This window comes from Polypterus senegalus, chromosome 3, assembly GCF_016835505.1.
Source record: "Polypterus senegalus isolate Bchr_013 chromosome 3, ASM1683550v1, whole genome shotgun sequence".
Taxonomy (NCBI): Eukaryota; Metazoa; Chordata; class Cladistia; order Polypteriformes; family Polypteridae; genus Polypterus; species Polypterus senegalus.
Genome location: NC_053156.1, coordinates 290,530,343 through 290,550,595, shown reverse-complemented (window position 1 = coordinate 290,550,595; position 20,253 = coordinate 290,530,343). Strand labels below are relative to the sequence as shown.

General features: G+C 41.1%; 1 protein-coding gene across 2 annotated transcripts in view; it reads left to right on the top strand.

Annotated features, from left to right (window-relative positions):
- Window positions 1-300: 300 nt before the first annotated feature.
- LOC120526303 (CMRF35-like molecule 3) overlaps window positions 301-20,253 on the top strand; it is a 62,557-nt gene continuing 42,604 nt past the window's right edge. For both annotated transcript variants that reach the window (XM_039749427.1, XM_039749426.1), the window contains exons 1-2: window positions 301-393; window positions 6,356-6,694. In XM_039749427.1, coding sequence (XP_039605361.1) covers window positions 357-393; window positions 6,356-6,694 — 376 coding nt within the window. In that variant the 5' untranslated portion in view covers window positions 301-356. The remainder of the gene's footprint in view (window positions 394-6,355; window positions 6,695-20,253) is intronic.

Here is a 20,253-nt window from a genome sequence, read left to right as displayed (position 1 = left end):
TGCGTGCCGCCCCGCTTGCCACTCTGAGTGTGTGAGTTGTGGCTGCCGTTTCTGCTGTTTTTTTTTAGTCATCTGCTTTGAACTATGAAAAGTACCACACGCACACACATCCTCAAGGCCACCCGTTTCGGTTTCTCACCTATGCCAAAGCAATAAATAGAACACATAGAACAACAGTAAGTACGAAGGAAGCCACAGAGTAGTTTTTCAGAGGCAGGACCGGAAAGCTTGTAGCTTTTTTTTTTTTTTTGTCATGATGTCAAGTCAGTGAACCTGTGAACGCTGTGCTTGGTGGTCGTACTGCCAGCAAAGACCCATTCTTTCTTAACCTGAGATCGTAGAGTGAAGACTGCAGCATGAAAACGGCGAAGGCGCTTCTCTGCCTGATAGCAGGTATTGGCGTTAGGGCTGTCTTTATTTTTACTTTTAACTGGTTTAATCTTTCACTTTTCTTCTGGCGGCACGGTGGCGCAGCAGGGTGCGCTGCAATCTCCGGGATCCCACGTTCCGAGTTTGAGTCCTGTGCCTTCCCTTGTTGTTGGCTGTGTTAAGTTTGCCTGGTCTCCTCGTGACGCTGCGGGGTTTCCTTCAGCAGCTCCAATAATTACACCTTGTTAAAAAGATTCTTCTGTAATGGCGCTTTACTGGGTTGTGTGTCTCTTCGTTGAGTAACTGCCTGACAAAAGAGCCGTTTAGTTCAGGTATGGGTTCCTCGCATGTGGAATGTGGTTCTTTGGGCTTTGGAAAGGTTTCTAATATGTAAACAGAAGATATATATTTAATATATAGTTAGTTAATATGGATAATGACAGATCAAGAAAACCTGAACTTCGTCTGTGTTGTTGTACTTCTAAAAATCATGAGCTAGTAGCTTATCTATTAATGGTTATTTATGAAGCCGGTTACGGATCTGAATAACTAAAAGACTCTCTTTATGAAACCTTCCTAGCGATTGTTCTTTTGAAAACCAAAAATGGTTCCCCTATGGCACTTCTCTAAAGAATCTCCTTGGCACTTTTTTATTCTTATGCGTGAGCGGGTTAAGCTAATTGCCGATTGGCCCCTGTGGGTCTAAGTGACACTTCGGCGCCCCGTCCGGTAAAGACTGCCCTGTTTGGATTGGCTCTGTTGGGATAGGCTCCGCCTTTCCCCGTCTTCGCGACCCAGGATTTGATAAAGAGGATTCGAGAATTCAATGTTCCACTTTTCATATACAGTAGTATAATGACGAACTGGCGTAAATGTCGCACAGCCACCGAGCCCTCTATGGGTCGGGGGGTCGGGGAATAGGGGCAACGAACACCGACCCTAAATCCTAAAGCTGTTGGAGTCATGCTTGAGAAAAATAAAAAGTTAAAAAGTGCGCCTGCTGCGTTTCAGGCTACACTTATCCTGCAGCTAAAGGTAACTCCATTGCGATTTGGGGAATTTCACTGCTCTTCCTTTCTTTTGAGTATTTAGGAGAAACGAGGCTGAAGTTGGCTACTAATTCACGGCTAATTATTAGCTTGGCCAATTATGTAAAACGGTTACTTATGCAATAATAACAGAGAGACTGATGCCTCTGATAAATAACAGTTGTGCTTTGGCCGGCCTAACATGGGTATCTGGATCCAAAGGACCGGCAAAGCTGGCACACTCTCTCATATCTAAAAATGAGATTCAATGTGATGTTTAAATGGTCCTGTAAAGGGTTAAATGTCATTGGGGGCCACCACAATTTTCACAGTTTCAAGAAAAGAAAGATGCCTTTGTGAAGCTGCAATTGGGCAATCCTGGACCACTGTGAGTAGCTGGGTCAAATGGGCTGGCAAACTGGGCACAGGGCTGCGTTGCTTGATGGGCACTCTTAACCCCTTGTTGCCTAAATTTATTTACAATTATATAAAAAAAAAGAAATTCTCTTGTGTTTTTGCTGTCAAGCAGATGCTAAATTAAGGAGAAGTCTCTAGCTGTAGCTTGCAATACGTATGACATAGATCAGGTAATGCCCACAACGTCAGTCACAAAATGCCCTCCTACAACCCTAATCTTCACCATAGTGTAATGGAGCTCTAATGTTAATCATCGTCAAATGCGATGAGTGTTACATGACTGACGTTGAGGGCATTTCGAGATTTTGGGGCATTACATGACTGGCCTCATGGGTACTGCTGTCTGCAATTACACTCTATTGAATTTAAGTGGAGATGGTTCATTTGAATATAGCATATAAGCAAACAATAAGCTTGTACGTGCTTTTGTCTTAGCACAACTTACCTCAAATTTGGACAATTTCTTGAAATTAATAGCCAAAATCCACATGCATGGCCACACCAACACTTCGCTTCCATCAGGCGGATGTAGTTTCCACTACGACTGCTAGATGGCATGACCAGCGTTCCAAATACAATCCTTGGTACGTGTCGAATATGCATCAACTGGCATTGGCAGGATAGATTAGATTCGATTAGATTAGATTCACTTTATTGTCATTACACATGTATAAATACAGGGCAACGAGATTCAGTTTAGCATCTAATCAGAAGTGCAAAGAGCAGAAGTACAATAAATATAATATGTGCATATTATGTACAGTTAAATACGATATTTACAGTTAAATGCGATATATACAGTTAAGAGCACAGTGAAGATGGGAATAGATATATAGATACATACGCCACCTTGGCTGCATTCAGGCCGGAAGCAGTTTGAAGCGATTTCGTGACAATCGTCTACAAGGGGTTAAGAGTTTTGCAATATTGCAGATCCATTATTGCTCAAATGTCCATTAATTTGCTGGGATTGAGAGCTGTCTTGAATATTTTCTGTTTGTAAAGAATCCTTCTCATTGGTGCATCGTGTTCATAAATCCTTCCTACACTAATTAGCAGCTAACTTTGCTTTTCTATGATTGTTTCAGATACTTACAGTGTAGGTCTTGTGTCATTATAATCCTAAATGTTTAAATCTTAGCTGTTAAAAGTTCTGCTGTTATACAGTAGTAGTAGCAGCATTCAATAAATGTGTTTGACTAGTAGAATTAGTGTTTTAATCATGAAACTAAAGTGTGGCCTTATTATTTTTTTTTTTTTGACAATGTTTTTGCAAGTTACTTCAGTTTTGCCAAGCCCAATGAAGGTAACTGGGTCAAGTGTACTGGCAAAGTTGGCACACAGCAATATCTACTACATAGGATTTACTGTGATGTTTAAAGGGCACTCTAAAGGGTCAGAAAGTGTTTGACCACCCAGTTTTCGCAGTTTCAAAAAAAAGACCATCACCTCGGTTAAGATATAGAGGAACAAACAGTGTAGAAATAAAAATGCGTAGTAACATTTAAATATAGAAGGAGTAATACATTAAAAACAGCTCGCCTTAATGCTAGAAGTATCAAAAATAAGGTAAGTGAGTTGCAGTTGAATGTAGCAGAGCATAATTATGATATTATAGCAATAACGGAAACCTGGCTAAATAGCAAAGATGGGATGAGTGTAACATAGAGGGATACACAGTATTAGGAAGGATAGACAGAACAGAAAATGAACTGAGGTTGCTGTTTATGTCAAACAGGATTTAAATGTAAGTCCTCTTTAGTTGGACGATGAGCCCCATCTTAGTGAGGACATCTGGCTTCACCTGGAAAATATTAGGGAATAGGTCTTATTTTAGGAGTGTGTTATAGACCACCCAAAACAGACAGTAATTTTAATACATTTTTAGTAATTTGACAAGGAAATTTTATAGTCCTGGGGCACTTTAACTATCTGAATATTGACAGGGGAAAACCTTGCAAATGGAGGAGCACAAGAACAGGAGTTAGAAGTAATCAGTGACTGTTTTTTAACACAGCATTTTAAGCACCAACGTGTGGTGAAGCCGGTTTGGATTTAGTATTTTGTAGTAATCATAGAATTGAGGGTGTAGAGGTGATTGGACCACTAGGGTCACGTGACCATAATAGAATACAATTCTCAGTGTTTTGTAAGAGTGCAGATGCAAAGACTAAAACTGTTAAGTTTAACTGTGGCAGGGCAAATTTTGAGGAGATGCGGGAAAGTCTGAGGATAGACTGGGATAAGCTTTTAAGTGTGGAGACAGTCGAGGAGGACTGGAACAGGTTTAAAAATTATTTTACATTTAATGCAGGACAGGTACAGTCATATGAAATAGTTTGGGAACCCCTTTCAGCCTGCACAGTAATTGACTCTCCTTTCAACACAAAAGATAACAGTGGTATGTCTTTCATTTCCTAGGAACATCTGAGTACTGCGGTGTTTTCCGAACAAAGATTTTTAGTGAAGCAGTATTTAGTTTGAATATTAGAACACTCTAGACAAGAACAGGCCATTCACTCCAATAAAGCTCGCCAGTCTTGTCAACTTATTTCTTCCAAAAAAACATCAAGTCGAGTTTTGAAACTCCCTAACGTCTTACTGTCTACCACACTACTTGGTCGCTTATTCCAAGTGTCTATCGTTCTTTGTGTAAAGAAAAACTTCCTAATGTTTGTGTGAAATTTCCTTTTAACAAGTTTCCAACTGTGTCCTCGTGTTCTTGATGAACTCATTTTAAAATACAAGTCTCGATCCACTGGACTAATTCCCTTCATAATTTTAAACGCTTCAATCAGGTCTCCTCTTAATCTTCGTTTGCCTAAACTGTAAAGGCTCAGCTCTTTTAATCTTTCCTCCTAACTCATCCCCTGTAGTCCTCTAATCAGCCCAGTCGCTCTTCTCTGGACGCTTTCCAGTGCTGTTATGTCCTTTTTGTAGCCTGGAGACCAAAACTGGACCCAGTACTCCAGATGAGGCCTCACCTGTGTGTTATGAGGACTGAGCAGAACCTCCTTTTAAACTTATAGAGTACACTAGCCTTCTTAATAGACCTGGGCAGCTTGCAGCCATTGAGTTGAGTATGAATTCTGCATCATATCCCAGGGTGGCTGAGGCAAATGTGCAGCCATCTGTCTGAAAGTTGAAGTTGAAGCGGAAATAGACCTTTCAACATGGTGATGATTCAAAGCACATTAGCAAATCCAACAAGGAATGTCTCAAAAAGAACTGGAGGGGTTCGGACTGGCATAGTCAAAGCCACTTATATAAATACCATTGAAATGTGGTGGAGAAATTTGAAACGGGCAGAACTTGTAAGAAAACCAAAGGGTCTTGAAACTAATGGAATTCTGCATGGAGACCGCAGTCAAAAGTTTCAGAAACTGGTGGGCAGTTATGAAAAATGCCTATAAGAAGTCATTTCTGCTAAAGTGGGCATTGCCAGCTTCTGAGGCCAAGGGTGGAATTACTTTTTCCTCCAATAGACCATTTACATCTACTTTTTTGTTGAATAAATGATTGAAATGGCAAATGTTCTTACTGTTATCATTCAGGTATATCACCTTTATCAGTAGGCACTGTGTGCTATTACTGTTTTCATGTTCAAACATCCTGAGTCATCAGTCTCCATGGGGTGCAGTTACTTTTTCACATGGGTGTGTGTGTGAGTGACCCTGTCTGTGTGCTTTTATACGAGTGTTTGTGTGAGTTTAAATACTATCCATCCGTCCATTATCCAACCCGCTATATGACATGACATTAAAAGATCTTTTTTTGGGTTGATCAATGTCAAAAAAGACAGGACTGTTGACCAATGAATGAGGGGGAGAGGTGGGGCTTCAATTCAAAAGCACAATCCCATGTGAAGAGGCCTCTTGTTTGGGGACAACTTTCATTTTCTGGAGTTATTTATTTAATGATAATTTAGCAAAAAAAATAACATTGTAAGCATTCAACTCGATGAGTTGCAATGTAACGTCTTTTTTATTTCATGGATATTTTTGATATTGTTTGCTGTTGTCCAGGTGATGATCAATATTGGGTCCCATTCAATCAGAACTTTTGTTATGTTTTTCTCCATAAAGATGAGGTTCAAATTTTTTCTTGGCCATTGCTGCACCTTACACGGGGTAAGCAACATATATAAAAAAATACCATTTTTAGGTGGCATATTACTTTAATAAATCCATTTCTAAAAACCATCCTTCATCTGGAACCCCTTGCTGTTACTAAACTTTGGATATCCCTTTGTTTTCCATTGTTTCTTGTTTCTCACCATCACTACTAAAGTCATCTTCTCACATTGCCATTAAGATTCAAGGGTGGAGGTGACCAAATACTAATAGAGAAGATTGGGATGCCTACAGTTGGAATTTAGGAACCACCAAGGTTACTGATTGGTAGAAAATATTGCCGCCATTAAATCTGACCTTCCTGATACACCTGGCATTCAGTGTTAGCAGACAGGAGGGATGAGTAGGTCAAATAATCCTTACTGTTTAATATGATTCCCCATTTAATTGATGTGTTTCTCCATTCAGTTTTAGAGGCTACAAGGAGTACATCTGGAACCACAAAGGAGGCCTTCAGTGGTAGAAGTGTGAAGATTGACATCAAATATGAAAGTGGATATGAGGAAAATAGGAAGTACCTGTGCAAGGACCCTTGTACATCCAATACAGATGTGTTGATTAGTGCCAACCTAAGGAACGTGCTGGTGAGTGCGGCAAGATACTCCCTGTTTGACAACCCCTCTACAACAGTCATCACTGCAACCATCCATGACCTCCAACTCGGTGATTCTGGGAAATATTGGATTGGAGTGGACATACATCAACGTGTAGATTCATACAAGGAGTTCACGCTGATTGTCTACCCAGGTAAGGGTCTCTAATAGAGTAGTTCTTTGAGAGCACCAGAACATGAGAAATTGGACAAATGGGAGAAAATCTTTCAGTCTATCAAGCCTGTTTGCTTAGCTAATAGCTAAGCTGTCCCAATATCTCCTCCAGGTATGCCTTAAAGGCTGTCAAGGTTTCTGCCTTCATCTTATGACTCGATAGTTTGTTCCAGATTCCCACAACTCTGAGTAAACAAGTACTTCCTATCTTCAGTTTTAAACTAATTTCCCCTTAATTTCCACAAGGTGTCCTCACATACACAATTCTCCATTTTAGTTGGAAGAATTCTGCTGGATCTACTTTATTGAAGCCTTTGAGGATTTTGAAGACCTGGATTAGGTCCTCATGCCATGTCCTCTGCTAGCAACTTCTTCCTCTTCATCTTTTCCCACTTCTCTGTGGGATCAATGTGCTTGATCAACCATCTTCAGACAGCCCGGTCCTGCACCTCCCTCCCAGTCAGACTTTTTTCCTTTAGATATTCTTCTACTTTTGGGATTAATAAAGTATCTATCTATCTATCTATCTATCTATCTATCTATCTATCTATCTATCTATCTATCTATCTATCTATCTATCTATCTATCTACTTTAGCCATCCACCTCCACTTTGGACTCCCTTACTTTCTCAACCTCTGTACTTCCATTCCCATCATTCTTTTGCCCACAACTTCATTGCCTTTCCTCACCACATGTCCACACACCTTCATAGTAGATAGATAGATAGATAGATAGATAGATAGATAGATAGATAGATAGATAGATAGATAGATAGATAGATAGATAGATAGATAGATAGATACTTTATTAATCCCAAGGGGAAATTCACATAATCCAGCAGCAGCAAACTGATAATAAACAATATTAAAATGAAAGAGTAATAAAAATGCAGGTATAACAGACAATAACTTTGTATAATGTTAACCCCCCCCCAGGTGGAATTGAAGAGTCGCATAGTGTGGGGTCTCCTCAGTCTGTCAGTGGAGCAGGACGGTGACAGCAGTCTGTGGCTGAAGCTGCTCCTCTGTCTGGAGATGATCCTGTTCAGTGGATGCAGTGGATTCTCCATGATTGACAGGAGTCTGCTCAGCGCCCATCGCTCTGCCACGGATGTCAAACTGTCCAGCTCAGCTCCGTGCCTACAATAGAGCCTGCCTTTCTCACCAGTCTGTCCAGGTGTGAGGTGTCCCTCTTCTTTATGCTGCCTCCCCAGCACACCACCGTGTAGAAGAGGGCACTCGCCACAACCGTCTGATAGAACATCTGCAGCATCCTATTGCAGATGTTGAAAGATGCCAGCCTTCTCAGAAAGTATAGTCAGCTCTGTCCTCTCTTACACAGAGCATCAGTATTGGCAGTCCAGTCCAGTTTATCATCCAGCTGCACTCCCAGGTATTAACCCTCCATCTTCCAAAGGCCCTTTCCATTCTTCCAACTTCCTCTCTTCTAGTGTGATCAGTACAAAGCCTGCACCAGAGGACCTGGGGCCTCATGTATAACGCCGTGCGTAGAACTCGCACTATAACATGGCGTAAGCACAAAAGCAGAAATGTGCTTACGCACAGAAAAATCCAGATGCAGGAATCTGTGCGTACTCCAACTTCTGCGTTCTTCTGCTCCATAAATCCCGGTCAGCGTGAAAAGTAACACTCGTGCACGCGCTTTATGTAACGCCCCAACTCCTCCCAGAATTACGCCTCTTTGAATATGCAAATCAATATAAATAGCCCTTGAGCTCAGAATTCTGTGAAAAGACAATGGGAAAAGCACGGGGGAAAAATATAAGAATTTCAGCAAATACCAAGTGGAGGCAAATGAAAATGTACTATATGTTGACTTAAACAGTGGTATAATCAACAGAAGGAAGTTGATCGAGTGACACAGAGTGTTGGAGAAACTTGAAAGCTCAAGTTCACAAAGTCGCACAGTGCCAAAATAAAAAAGAAGTCACATATCAAAGTCGCCGTGAAAAGGCGAGTTGTAGCCCACCGTCTGAGCTTATTAGGGTACAAGCAAAAAGAAATAGGCACATGGTGGGATAAAAGCAAGAAATGTCAAATTTAATCTCGAAATTTCCTCTTTAATCACGTAGTTTATTTTGTCATTAAAGTAGGACATCATAAACTTCATCTTAAAATCATTTAATTAACCAGTTTCTCAAATCCCATCGTAATTAAAGTAGCACGTTAAATGCTTTGTTTTGTATTTGATCTTCTATGTGTGTGAATCTCTACGTGCTTCCATTCTTTCTCTTCCTCCAACAGGACACAGAATCCATTACATTCGTGATAGTACAGCTCTCTGAATAATTAAAACACTGAGATGTATACGTGATATAATTTTCATCATGATTGGAATGAAAGCATGTTATTAAACATGAGAACACGATGGCGCAGTGATTGTTCACGTCTCACACAAGATGCTGTTGTGCCATGCGCGACCTTCGATGAAGTAATTTATTGCAGCAGTACTGTCTCTTTCAAACGTACTAACCTCCAATTCCTGTCCTTACTTTTCTTTCCCCAAATCCCCAATTGCCACACAATCAGCTCTGTAATAGACGTTAAGCCATCTGTAAGCTTACGGAGACGATTCTTCAAAACTTTTAAGGAACATTGAAATATCTTTATAGTACGTGTTTAATTATTCTATCCATCTATCCTTCCAGTGTCACGCCAGCCTCGGCAAATATACAGTACAGGAACAATATGTGAACTTGCTAGCGCTGCGGCACCGTGTCCTCTAACAATACAGATTATTTAAATGAAGTTAAAAGTTTTATCTGTATAATACAGGGTGACACAGAAAAATGGGAACTTGGCAGCTGTGCGAGAATTGTTCAGTAACCGAGTAGTCATACAGACAGCTAATGTCACACGGATGATTGATGACTTTAAGTCCCGCCCCAAAATATGAAAATATGATTTATGAAAATGTATGTAAAAACGATATGTTATGAAAATATAAAAACATGAAAATATAATTTGTTAATATGATTCATGAAAATATGAACATATGCAAATATGAAACTATAAAAGTATGAAAATATATTTATGTTAATATGATTTATAAGCTATAAAATTACGACAGGTGGCTTTATTTTATAAACACTAGATTCAAAATGAATATTTGGAAATTAAATATACACTTGTCTTACCGTCATTAAAAAGGCGGTTCATGCTAGAAAACCCTCAAATAAAGCTGAATTACAACAATTCTGCAAAGATGAGTGGGCCAAAATTCCTCCAGAGCTCTGTAAAAGACTCATTGCAAGTTATCGCAAACGCTTGATTGCAGTTATTGCTGCTAAGGGTGGCCCAACCAGTTATTAGGTTCAGGGGGCAATTACTTTTTCACACAGGGCCATGTAGGTTTGGATTTTTTCTCCTAAATAATAAAAACCATCATTTAAAAATTGCATTTTGTGTTTACTTGTGTTATATTTGACTAATGGTTAAATGTGTTTGATGATCAGAAACATTTTGTGTGACAAACATGCAAAAGAATAAGAAATCAGGAAGGGGGCAAATAGTTTGTCACACCACTGTATGCCTATGTGTAACTTTCTGAACATATTCACACACCCGCGCTTATAAACTAACGACACACACAACCTCATTTTATAAACACTTATCCTACATGCAAAGCCTCGCATATGTGTGACTACATAAAAAACGCTAAGATATAAACTCACCATACACGGCCTCATTTTATAAACACTAGATTCAAAATTAATATTAAGAAATGAAATATACATTTATCTTGCCGTCATAGCTGTGCCTATGTGTATTATATGCCTACGCTTATAAACTAATGACACACACGAACTGATTTTATAAACACTAGATTCAAAATTAATATTAAGAAATTAAATATACACTTATCCTAATTGCAAAGCCACGCATATGTGTGACTACATAAAAAACACTATAAAATATTCACACACCTGCGCTTACCGACAGTTTTGGGGAAAACTATTCTAAATCAGACTTACATTGCATAAACATAGCCAACATGTGGAGGACCCAACCATTTAAGTACATCCGTTCATTTGTGAACATGATTAATCCAAGGCCAGCGTCAGGCACAAGGTCTGGCACGCCACCTACTATATTTAGGGCTCCTGCCATTGCAGGAAACAGGGCCACTTTAGAGTTAGTAATTAACCAGATATACACGTTTTTGTGAAATACCAGGAGAAAGCCCATGTAGACAGAGATTATACAGATAGGGTCAGGATTTCAACTCCGCTTTGAGGGGCTGTGTGGCAGTACTGCTACCTTCTGTTCCCCATGGTGAGACCTCAACAAATTCACTTTCCTCAACACGGTAAAAGTGCACAAACTACCATATTTACAGTCAATAAGATTTAAGAGAGACTCTGATACATTTTATAAATACAGCATTTGTTTTTTGGCTAAATGTTATCGATGCAGAATGTCCACTGTATTGTTAAATGGATATTTTATGCATGTTTTTGTATTTTGCATATTTTAATCTGGGACATTATGCAAAGCCAAAATGATCATCATGTGTTCCAGTTTTCATAATCTAGGATCCTGATGATTTGGATTTTTTTTTTTTTCGTTTAATCCCTTTAACATTCCACACTTTGTTAATGTGGGCTTCCCTTAATCCATGGCAAAAATTACAACCAGGATCCTCAAGCATTTCAAAGTGTTACTACATCTATAGGGGCCATAATTTTGTAATACTTTGTAATACCTTGTTGACCCGAATATGGCATTCTCTCCGGTCTATTCTGTGGTTGGCCAGAATTGCACTATTTAGGGATGATATAGGAAAAGTTAAGATGACAATTACCACCAAAAATATAGTGTACTTGAAAACATAACATTTAAGACATAGCTTCTTAGAGACAGAAAATGCAACCACCATAATGTTGTGTTAAAGAAAGGTGATAAGTAAATAAAGTGTTAAAGCTTAGGCACCAAAATGTGGCCATAACGTACAATCCACCAAAAGGATGGAGTGACAATGTGATAATAGCTTGAATCTAAATGACAATGCATTTAGGGTGAAACTGTTATTTACTAACAATGAGACGGGCATTTCCCTAAAGCCATGCCACATCGCCTGACCACACCAACAGAGAGACAGTAAGCATGTCATTGACTAGATAGTGCACTGCAGCATGGGGTTGTCAAAAGCAGGTAGAAAAGGGCGTGGCTTTACAGTTGGGGAGCACACGTTCTGTACATTTGTTTTTTGTTTTAACATTTTGCTTTAGGCATCTAGTGATTTTTTTTTTTGTGACTTCAGCATTATAGGGTCAAGTTGGATATGAATGATATCAATTGGAAAGGGCTTAAATCATGTAAACGTTACGTTTTACCGAGAGATCGTTTCTTAGATCGAAACGTGTATTTGATATAAATGGGGGTACAGTACATGCAAACCATATGAAGCGAGATCAATTTTGCCATTTACACGATTAACGCGGCTAAAATACAGTATCGGAAAGAGCTGTGTTTGTACTCGGCATATAAACAACTTTTTATCAAGTGCCATAGATAGCGAGAAACCGCTGTGCTCAACGCGGAGGTTTTTTAATAACTTTTCTCGCAAGCTTTTAAAGTTCATTGTGCATTTTGGTATATAAGAGAGAGTCATTAGTAGGAAGTAGTTCATCTAATAATATTGTTCTTAGACCATAGGTATGTAAAAAGGCTTTGACATTTAACCGATTAACGAGTTAACAAAGAGCAGGGTCTTATGAGTTTTAAAGGCACCTTATATTCTTTACTAGCAAAATAGAAGAGAAGTAGTGTGTTAAAGAAGTAATGAAAAAGAAAAGGAAACATTTTGAAAATAACGTAACATGATTGTCAATGTAATTGTTTTGTCACTGTTGTGAGTGATGAGTGTTGCTGTCATATATATATATATACACATATAAACATATATATACATATCCATACATATATACATATACACATATATATATATACACACACACATACATACATATATATATATATATATATATATACAGTATATATATATATATATATATATATATATATATATATATATATATACACACATACATATATATACATACACACATATATATACTGCGAGGGGCCGTCCATCCTGGTTCTGTTGGGGGCCGCGGGTAGAGGGCTTGGAAGCCCAGCCCTGTAGAGACCCATGGCCACCGCCAGGCGGCACCCCGATGCCGGTTTATCCCGTGTGGTCGCCCCGGCCGGGACGCCTTGGAGGACCAGAGGAGGGTGTGTGCCTCCTCCAGACCGAGGGGGCGTCCGTCCTGGTTATGCAGGAGGCCTCGGGTAGGGGGCTTAGAAGCCCAGCCCTGTAGGGACCCGTGGCCACTGCCAGGCGGCGCCCCAGTGCCTAATTATCCCGGGAGCCCGGCACTTCCGCCACACCAGGCAGTGCCGGGGGGAAGACGACAGGGGACACCCGGACGGCTTCCGGTGCGCAGCCGGCACTTCTGCCACACAGGGGTGTGGCTAGTGCTAATTGCCGGGGAGCAGCTGGAGCCCATCCGGGTTCCCATAAAAGGGGCCGCCTCCCTCCAGTCATTGGTGGAAGTCGGGAGGCAGTAGGACGGAGCTCGAGAGAGGACAAGAGGCGGCCAGAGCAAAGGCACAGAGACTGTGGGCCCTGGACTTAGGGGACTCAGTGCGAGAAGCACTGGGGTGTGAGTGCACGTGACTTTGACATCGGAACTGTAAATATTGTACATAGTGTTAATAAACGGTGTGTTGGGTGAAAATATGTTGTCCGTCTGTCTGTGCCGGGGCCAGAGTTCACATTATATATATTATATAGTTATGTATATATGTATATATATGTGGATGTATGTGTATATATATACAGTACAGGCCAAAAGTTTGGACGCACCTCCTCATTCAATGTGTTTTCTTTATTTTCATGACCATTTACATTGGTAGATTCTCACTGAAGGCATCAAAACTATGAATGAACACATGTGGAGTTATGTACTTAACAAAAAAAGGTGAAATAACTGAAAACATGTTTTATATTCTAGTTTCTTCAAAATAGCCACCCTTTGCTCCGATTACTGCTTTGCACACTCTTGGCATTCTCTCGATGAGCTTCAACAGGTAGTCACCTGAAATGGTTTTCCAACAGTCTTGAAGGAGTTCCCAGAGGTGTTTAGCACTTGTTGGCCCCTTTGCCTTCACTCTGCCGTCCAGCTCACCCCAAACCATCTCGATTGGGTTCAGGTCTGGTGACTGTGGAGGCCAGGTCATCTGCCGCAGCACTCCATCACTCTCCTTCTTGGTCAAATAGCCCTCACACAGCCTGGAGGTGTGTTTGGGGTCATTGTCCTGTTGAAAAATAAATGATCGTCTAACTAACCTGACTTCTGCACAACACAACTGCTGGTCCCAACCCCATTGATAAAGCAAGAAATTCCACTAAATAACCCTGATAAGGCACACCTGTGAAGTGAAAACCATTTCAGGTGACTACCTGTTGAAGCTCATCGAGAGAATGCCAAGAGTGTGCAAAGCAGTAATCAGAGCAAAGGGTGGCTGTTTTGAAGAAACTAGAATATAAAACATGTTTTCAGTTATTTCACCTTTTTTTGTTAAGTACATAACTCCACATGTGTTCATTCATAGTTTTGATGCCTTCAGTGAGAATCTACCAATGTAAATGGTCATGAAAATAAAGAAAACACATTGAATGAGGAGGTGCGTCCAAACTTTTGGCCTGTACTGTATATATATACACATACATCCACATATATATACATAACTACATATACACACATACATACATACACACACATATACACACACTCTTTGGGGTGCAAGCAACATTTGCTGGGGGTGCCAGAATCCATGAAGGAAGAAAAATGAAAAACATTATTTGTACAAAATCTTAATTTATTTATCCATTCCTAAATAATTAAATGGGCAGGCTATTTCGTATCAGTGCAACACGCTGTTTCTTAAAACGGATGACTCTCGCTCTTACGTGCAAGTCTGCGTGGATATTATGAACTATCGTATCTGTTCAAGTTCTATTTAAATTTTAAATAGAAGGAATTTTTATTTAGTCGACAGAAATATCTTTGGTAGGAATGGAAGTTAAATGTAGGCATCATTGCATACATTTTTCTTCACCATACAAATGTAAATAGTAAATTCGCCTTACATTCCAACCAAAGATATTTGTGTCGACTAAATAGAACTTGAAAAGATATATTTTTTCAAATGTGATTGCGCAATTCAGATCGAGTTCACGCACACATCACATCGAGCCTGCGTGCTATTGTGGTTTCGCCTGCATGCCTCAATAAGTCATCCTCCCCTCGCTCTTACTTTTTTACCGTTCATCTAATGATTACACTGAGTATGGCTTTACCAAAACAATTATTGATGGCGAATAAAGTATCCATTATTCATAAAGCTTCAATTGGTGATCTGTCTTTCTGCGTTAACCGCATATTTTTTCATACGTCTCAAACCAAGGGGATGCGAGGGTAAAATGAATCGGGAAGCGCTGATATATATGTATGTATATATATATTGAAATAGTTTTACTGTGAAATAATGCAGAGTACGCGACACGTGTTTCACCCTAATTTTGGGGTCATCAGGCGTACATACTCAGTGCACCCCCTCTCGGGAATTGAACCTCGGAGCTAGAGACGAAGCCTCTTCTATTGCGCCACGGCGTGTGGTTTGTCTATTTGAGAGTATGTAGATCGGGGAGTATATATACATATATATATATATATATTCGTGCTTCGCAGCGGAGAAGTAGTGTGTTAAAGAAGTTATAAAAAAGAAAAAGGGAACATTTTAAAAATAACGTAAGATGACTGTCAATATACAGTATTTGTTTTGTGAGTGTTACTGAGTGTTGCTGTCATCAAGGATTTGATTATCATTATTTCTTTCAATCAGGCTCGTATTTGTAGGATGTGTTGTGTTCAAGTTACATTCCGTGTTTGTCAATCGTTGTGAAGATGACAGGTTTCATTCATCGATTCGTTTCTTACTGCATCAATAAACAGCTCGTCTTCTTCTTTATCTGAGATGTGACAAACTGCATGCACGGGTTTTTTTTTACACTCTTCCTTTAGCGGGACATTCACTTTTTCCACCGTGTGCTTTGTTTCCGCAGTAGCTGCACTTATGAATATGCTTGTATGTGTCACACGCTTCATATTTTTTTGCTGCCTTCTCAATTGTGTAATTCGGTTTTTGTTCAGCACTCTTTGAAACTGTTGCTTTTGTCTGTGCACTGCGTCAGTTCACGTGAGCCGCTCGGTGTACATGCATCGAAGGTTCCCAGCTGTGCTGGTGCCACGGCTGTATTTAATGTTAGCTAAGACCCGGCACTTAAAAGTTTCTCTCGCAGTTTCGCCGAATTTGTGCCAAACACCACCCTGACCATCTCATCTTCCTCTGCATAAGCACAGTCCTTCACCCGTGAATATTTAGCGGCAGTGTTTCTATTGGATTGCCGCTGACGGGCAGCCTTATATGGGCAGGCACTAAATTACGTGGGAGGTGTAACTCCGCCTCCCACGGCCATCGAGCAGAAGTCTATTATAGTATATGGACGAAAAAATAGGTTCCAGTTATGACCGTTACGTGTAGAATTTCTAAATGAAACCTCCTTAACTTTTGTAAGTAAGCTGTAAGGAATGAGCCTGCCAAATTTCAGCCTTCTACCTACACGGGAAGTTGGAGAATTAGTGACGTTGGAAAGTCCAGTATGGTGGCCAACAGTGGCATCATACCACCGAAAAAAGTACGTACATCGGTTTCGGTTAGCGCAGGGAAGCCGCCTACCAAATTTCGTGAAGATGAGGCCATAAATAAGGAAGTTCAACATGGCTGACGTTGTCGACCGTTATCGACCGTTATGCGTAGAATTTCGAAATGAAACCTCCTTAACTTTTGTAAGTAAGCTGTAAGGAATGAGCCTGCCAAATTTCAGCCTTCTACCTACACGGGAAGTTGGAGAATTAGTGATGAGTCAGTCAATCAGTGAGTCAGTCAGTCAGTGAGGGCTTTGACTTTTATTAGTATAGATTTTCAAATCCCGTTGAATGGTGTGGGGCTGGTTTAATAATCGTATGATTTTCCGATTTCATTAAATAAAAAAGCATGAATTGTTACAATAAATATTTTAACACTAAAGACTCTTCCCATCGTTTAAAATTGGCGGCCAAATTATAAAACCACATGTGGCTTCCTATTAAATGTTTTAACACTTCCTATTAATGTTTCCCACAGTTTTAAATGGGTGGACAAATGGTGAAGATACATATGGTCGGTGGGGCTTCCTGGGTCTCAAAATGCCTACTGGCAGTGAAAGAAAGTTTATTTCCCCCGATTTATAAAAAGAGGCACACTTGTGTGGACTTGTCTTGCACGCAGGATAAGTGAATATTTAATTTTGAATCTAGAGTTTATAAAATGAGGTTGTGTGTGTGAGTTTATATCTTAGCGTGGGTCTGTGAATATTTTCTGGTGGTGAGTTGGCTTTGATGGTGGGGGAAGATGCCGGTCAGGCCTGGTAGGCCCAAACGTGTTGTGAGGGTCTGCTGGGAACGGCTGGCAGAGTCCCCTGTCAGAAGTAGCTTCAACTCCCACTTCCGGCAGAACTTCGACCACGTCCCAAGGGAGGAGGGGGACATTGAGTCCGAATGGGCCAAGTTCTGTGCCTCTATTGTTGAGGCGGCTGACCGGAGCTGTGGCCACAAGGTGGTCAGTGCCTGTCGTGGCGGCAATCCCCGAACCCATTGGTGGACACCGGCGGTGAGGGATGCCGTCAAGCTGAAGAAGGAGTCCTATTGGACCTTTTTGTCCTGTGGGTCTCTGGAGGCAGCTGATAGGTACTGGCAGGCCAAGCAGAGTGCGGCTTCGGTGGTTGCTGAGGCAAAAACTCGGGTGTGGGAGGAGTTTGGAGAGGCCAAGGAGAACGACTGTTGGACGGGTTCGAGGAAATTCTGGTTCAATGTCCTGCGTCTCAGGAGGGTAAACTAGTGCAATGTGAACACCGTATATGGTGGGGATGGTGCGCTGCTGACCTCGACTCAGGACGTTGTGAGTCGGTGGGAGGAGTACTTCAAAGACCTCCTCAATCCCACTAACATGTCTTCCAATGAGGAAGCAGAGCTTGGGGACTCGGAGGTGGGCTCTCCCATCTCTGGAGCTGAGGTCACCAAGGTAGTCAAAAAACTCCTTGGTGGCAGGGCCCCGGGGGTGGATGAGATACGCCCGGAGTTCCTTAAGGCTCTGGACGTTGTAGGACTGTCTTGGTTGACACGTCTCTGCAACATCGCATGGACATCAGGGACAGTGCCTCTGGATTGGCAGACCGGGGTGGTGGTCCCCCTCTTTAAAAAGGGGGACCGGAGGGTGTGTTCCAACTACAGAGGGATAACGCCAGGGTGTTGAAGGGGGTCCGGTTTGGTGGACTCAGGATTGGGTCACTGCTTTTTGTAGAGGATGTTGTCCTGTTTGCTTCATCAGGCCGTGATCTTCAGCTCTCTCTGGATTGGTTTGCAGCTGAGTGTGAAGCGGCTGGGATGAGAATCAGCACCTCCAAATCCGAGAGCATGGTCCTCAGCCGGAAAAGGGTGGAGTGCCCTCTCAGGGTTGGGGGGGAGATCCTGCCCCAAGTTGAGGAGTTCAAGTATCTCGGGGTCTTGTTCACGAGTGAGGGAAGAATGGAGCGTGAGATCGACAGGCGGATCGGTGCGGCATCCGCAGTGATGAGGGCTCTGCATCGGTCTGTCGTGGTGAAAAAGGAGCTGAGCCGTAAGGCAAAGCACTCAATTTACCAGTCGATCTACGCTCCTACCCTCACCTATGGTCATGAGCTATGGGTAGTGACCGAAAGAACGAGATCGTGAGTACAAGCGGCTGAAATGAGTTTCCTCCACAGGATGTCTGGGCTTTCCCTTAAAGATAGGGTGAGAAGCTCAGTCATCCGGGAGGAGCTCAGAGTAGAGCCGCTGCTCCTTCGCATCGAGAGGAGTCAGATGAGGTGGCTCGGGCATCTGATCAGGATGCCTTTTGGACGCCTCCCTGGTGAGGTGTTCCGGGCACGTCCAACCGGGAAAAAGCCCCAGGGGAACACCCAGGACACGCTGGAGGGACTATGTCTCCTGGCTGGCCTGGGAATGCCTTGGGATTCTCCCGGAAGAGCTGGAAGAAGTGGCCGGGGAGAGGGAAGTCTGGGCCTCTCTGCTCAAGCTGCTGCCCCCGTGACCCGACCTCGGATAAGCGGAAGAGGATGGATGGATGGATGGATGGATGGATCTAGTGTTTATAAAATAAGGTCGTTAGTTTCTAAGCGCGGGTGTGTGAATATTTTCAGAAAGTTACACATAGGCATAGCTATGACGAGAAGACGAGTGTATATTTAATTCCTTAATATTAATTTTGAATCTAGTGTGTGGTGAGTTTATATCTTAGCGCGGGTGTGTGAATATTTTATAGCTTTTTTTATGTAGTCACACATATGCGTGGCTTTGCATGCAGGATATGTGTATATTTAATTTCTTAATATTAGTTTTGAATCTAGTGTTTATACAATGAGGTCGTGTGTGTCATTAGTTTATAAGCGTGAGTGTGTGAATATGTTAAGAAAGTTACACATAGGCATAGCTGTGACGGCAAGATAAGTGTAGTTTTAATTTCTTAATATTAATTTTGAATCTAGTGTTTATAAAATGAGATGGTGTGTGTCGTGAGTTTATAAGCACAGGAGTGTGAATATTTTCAGAAAGTTTACACATAGGCATAGCTATGACTGCAAGATAAATGTATATTTAATTTCTTAATATTAATTTTGAATCTAGTGTTTATAAAATAAAGCCACGTGTCGTAAGTTTATAGCTTATAAATCATATTAGCATATATATATTTTCATACATTTATAGTTTCATATTTGCATATGTTCATATTTTCATTAATCATATTAATAAATTATTTGGAGAATGGATGGATATTAACAAATTATATTTTCATGTTTTTATATTTTCATATTTGGGGCGGGACTTAAAGTCATCAATCATGTCTGGGGGTGTGGTTTAAGGTCACCAATCATCTGTGTGACATTAGCTGTCTGTATAACTACTACCGTGTCATCTCAAGATTTGGTGACATTCCCTGGCTCTCAAGATCACCGGATTTGTCCATTTGTGATTTTTTTCTTGTGGGGCTACCTTAAGAGTCGGGTCTACACAACTCGGCCAAAGACACTGAATGAACTCAAACAAAGAATTCAAGACGAAATTCGTGGTATCCCAGCTGAGATGTTGCAGCAATCAATGGGGAACCTCAACAGCAGATTGGGAGAATGCATACGTACAGGAGGAAGCCATCTACCGGACGTAATTTTTAGACATTGATAATTTGGATTACTTTCTCTTAAAAGGCAAGTTGTAGTGGTTCAATTGCAGTCAATAAAAGTTTTTTGTTAGATTAGTTTTTATTGGGTATTTCAAAAGTTCCCGTTTTTCTGTGTCACCCTGTATAATCAACATA